We start from the raw sequence: 3,802 nt of genomic DNA on the forward strand, positions 1-3,802 counted from the left end.
CGGCACTCTAGGTAGTGCGTTGTAATAAACGGTTTGTCAACGAGTTGTGTGTGTGAATTTATTCTGCCCGTTGTTCTCCTTCTTGCTTTGCCTGGAGCGATACACCGCCTCCCTTGCCTTCCCCCTTTATAAATAATTGGTAATAGTAGTGAATATATCGGCATTGCACGCCGACACTATTACAACTATAGAAATGTTTTTTTATTAAATGAAATGAATGTTCGTTGCTATGCTCACACTTTTGTTTCTCAACCACGTTCGAATGTTGGTTCGAATGCTCGGTGCGCTCGCCATACTACCTCCCTTGGCAGAGAATTTGGCTACAAATTTAAAATGTCTCGAAATTTGACTCTTCTGCCAAATCGCGTAGTGCGTTCGGGAATTTGCGTGGGCTCTGTAGGCATAACATCAAGAACAGGAACTGGTATTGGTTCTGTAGGTACAGAATCAGGAATAGAAACAGGAACAGGAATTGGTTCTGTAGGTACAGCATCAGGAACAGAAACAGGAACAGGTGTGACATCATCTTGCAAAATGGATGCGGGTTTCACTCGGTCAATAGAGACTTTGGTAGGTTTGTTACAGATCTTGAGTGTAATCGTTTTTGTGTTTCGATCCATGATTTCGTATGGGCCAGTGTATGGTGGTTGGAGTGCCTTTAGAAAAGGTCCTTGTTTCAAAAAGGCATGACTGCATTTGGAGAGCTCCTTGAAAACGAAAACGCCAGATTAACAGTGTCTTGATGCTGGTGTTGGGCGTAAGCGTGACATGAACTCTCGTAAACTTGAGAGGACGCTGCTTGGATCGCCGAGATTCTTGTTTTCAAGGTTTGAAGAAAGCAGTTCAAAAGGTAAACGAAGAGTTTCTCCATAGACCATGTCTGCTGAAGTAGCCTTGATATCTTTTTTAAAAGCAGAACGAATACCAAGAAGTACCAGAGGCAAAGTTTGAACCCAATTGATGTCAGAATGAGCCATGATTGCAGCTTTTAAATGGCGGTGTAAGCGTTCGATCAAACCGTTCGAAGCAGGATGCTAACTTGTAGTGAAGTTGTGTCGGATTCCGAAGAGTTTGATAAAATTCTTGAAGAGGTGTGAAGTAAATTGAGGACCACGATCTGAGCATAAAGTTTCTGGAAAGCCGAAACGAGATATCCAGCAATCTAAAAGTGCTTGAGTCACAGTGTCTGCAGTTATGTTCTCTAAAGAATAAACCTCGGGCCATCGAGTAAAACGATCGATGACAGTCAAGCAATATCGAAAAGTACGTGCAGGTGGAAGTGGGCCAATCAGATTGATGTGGATGTGTGAAAATCTCTTCGTTGGAGTCTCGAAATTTCCAAGTGGAGCGTAAACATGGCGAGTAATTTTTTATCGTTGACAATCACTGCAAGTACGAGCCCAACCCAATTTCGGCAATCTTTATTCATGGAAGGCCAAACAAATCGATCGCTGATTAATTTGAGTGAAGCGTTTGCGCCGGGATGACTCAAAGTATGCAGTTGGTTGAAGATGTCACGACGAAAAGGCTGTGTGATGAAAGGCCGAGGTTTTCCTGTCGATGTATCACAAAACACCGTAAGTGAGGTACCAGGAATCGGCACACGTTCAATGCTGAGAGAATAGTTTTTTTTAGTAATTCTCTTGAGTTTTTCGTCTTTTTCTTGAGATTTAACTAGCAACTCAAAATCAAATGGTGCAGAAACGGCTTCGATCCGAGAAAGAGTATCGGCAACGACATTATCGGTACCTTTGATATGTTGTATATCCGTTGAAAATTCTGCGATGAACGAGAATTGATTGAGTTGAATTGGCGGGAGCTTTTCACGTTTTTGCTGTAAGGCGTAAATTAATGGTTTGTGGTCTGTGAAGATCGTGAATTGGTACCCTTCCAGAAGATGGCGAAAGTGTTGGATCGCAACGTAGATAGCCAGAAGTTCACGATAATAAGCAGGCCAAGAACTTTCTTTTGTAGACATTTTCTTAGAGAAGAAAGCGAGAGGCTGCCATACGTCACCAACAAGCTGCTGTAAACAAGCTCTAACAGAGTGATTCGAGGCATTTGTAAATAAACCAAGAGGTGCACCAATGCGAGGGTGAACAAGAAGTGAAGCAGATGAAATGCAGTTCTTGCAGGTTATGAAAGCTTCTTCAAGTTCAGGTGTCCATGTGATTGGTTGAGCGCCTTTCAATAATGGATTACTGATTGCACCGTGCAGAGGACTTTCATATTCAGAGGCATAAGGTATGAATCTGCGGTATAAATTCAACATTCACAGGAAACGGCGAAGATCTTGAGCTGTTTTTGGTAAAAGGTAATCTTGAATCACCTTTACTCGTTCTTCTGGGGCTCGAATGCCAGTAGCAGAAATGGTGTTGTTAGTTTTTGAAGTAATTGTGTATGCTGTATAAAGAGTGTATCTATATATTGTATACAAGCGATTATGAGTATGAGGATGCGCACGCAGCGACATATGTATGTGTGAATAGAGCGCGAGCAGTTTAGTTAGTCCGACACATTACTAGAACGAGCGCATCTCGTAATGGCTCTTATACATTACGTAATGAAACGTAACATAATTTATAAAAATATTTAACATTGTAGTTATATAATAAACATTATATTATTTATAACTTAAAGTATAAAATATTAATTAATGAACATTAATTTATCGATCCTAAATAACAATATTTAACAGGTGTAACCAATGAAATTAACCTCTTGAACTCCAAAGATGCACTTCTGTGGATTGATAACTAGGCCGTACTTTGCAAGACGTTCGAAAATAATTCGAAGATGACGCTCATGTTCTTCTTTAGAACGAGAGAAAACGAGAATGTCGTCCATATAGGTGAAACAAAAATCCAAACCACGCAAAACTTCGTCCATAAACCTTTGAAAAGTTTGGCCAGCATTTCGAAGTCCAAACGTCATGAATGGAAATTCAAAAAGACCAAATGGTGTGATGATGGCAGTTTTACCGATATCTTCTTCAGCAACTGGAATTTGTTAATAAGCTTTTACAAGATCGATCTTAGAAAAGATGATGCATCCATCGATAAAATAAGTGGCATCGTGGATATGACGAACCGGATAACGATCCGGAATCGTTCGAGCGTTTAATTTTCGAAAGTCACCACAGGGACGCCAAGATGAGTCACTTTTTGGTGCTAAATGCAGTGGAGAAGACCAAGAACTTTCGGAAGGACGAGTTGTGCCAGCTAATAACATGTAGTCAAATTCTTTGCGAGCAATTTTTAATTTTTCAGGACATAATCGGCGAACTTTACTTGTAACCGGTGGTCCAGGAGTAGTATGAATGTGATGGACGGTTTCGTGTTTGATGTTTCGAGGTAAACCCGGAGGACGAGTGATTTCAGAAAATTCAAACACAAGAGCAGCGTATGGTGAAGAATCCTGAACCACTTTGATACTGCTCTGCGAAAAAGGCTGAAATAAACTTTGTAATCGAAGACCAATGGTTACGTCGACGATACGTTTTGTATGGCAGTCCGGTAAAAGGTGATAATGAGCGAGAAAATCAGAGCCAATTATCGGCAGATCGACGTCAGCGACGATGAATCTCCATGGAAAATCACGACGAAGTCCTAGGTTAAAATTTAAGTTTAGAAAACCATACGTTTTTATTTTGGTTCCGTTTGCAGCACACAACTCGTAGTTAACAGGAGAACGACGGTCTCGTAATAAACGACGAGGAAAACAGCATGAATCAGAACCTGTATCGACGAGGAAACAATTTTTGGTTACTTTATCAACAACAATGAGACGGCTACTAGATGAA

At 40.7% G+C, this 3,802-nt stretch overlaps 1 protein-coding gene across 1 annotated transcript; it reads right to left on the bottom strand.

Annotated features, from left to right (window-relative positions):
* Nucleotides 1-320: 320 nt before the first annotated feature.
* Nucleotides 321-977, bottom strand: LOC131675338 (uncharacterized). Its single transcript, XM_058954270.1, has 2 exons — nt 876-977; nt 321-707 (listed from the first exon to the last, which is right to left on the bottom strand). The coding sequence occupies exons 1-2, from the start codon at nt 975-977 to the stop codon at nt 321-323; spliced, it is 489 nt and encodes a 162-aa protein (XP_058810253.1).
* Between the last annotated feature and the right edge of the window lie 2,825 nt (nt 978-3,802).

The sequence above is a fragment of the Phymastichus coffea genome, unplaced genomic scaffold (genome assembly GCF_024137745.1).
Source record: "Phymastichus coffea isolate CEN01 unplaced genomic scaffold, Cenicafe_Pcof_1.1 PCOF00019, whole genome shotgun sequence".
NCBI lineage: Eukaryota > Metazoa > Arthropoda > Insecta > Hymenoptera > Eulophidae > Phymastichus > Phymastichus coffea.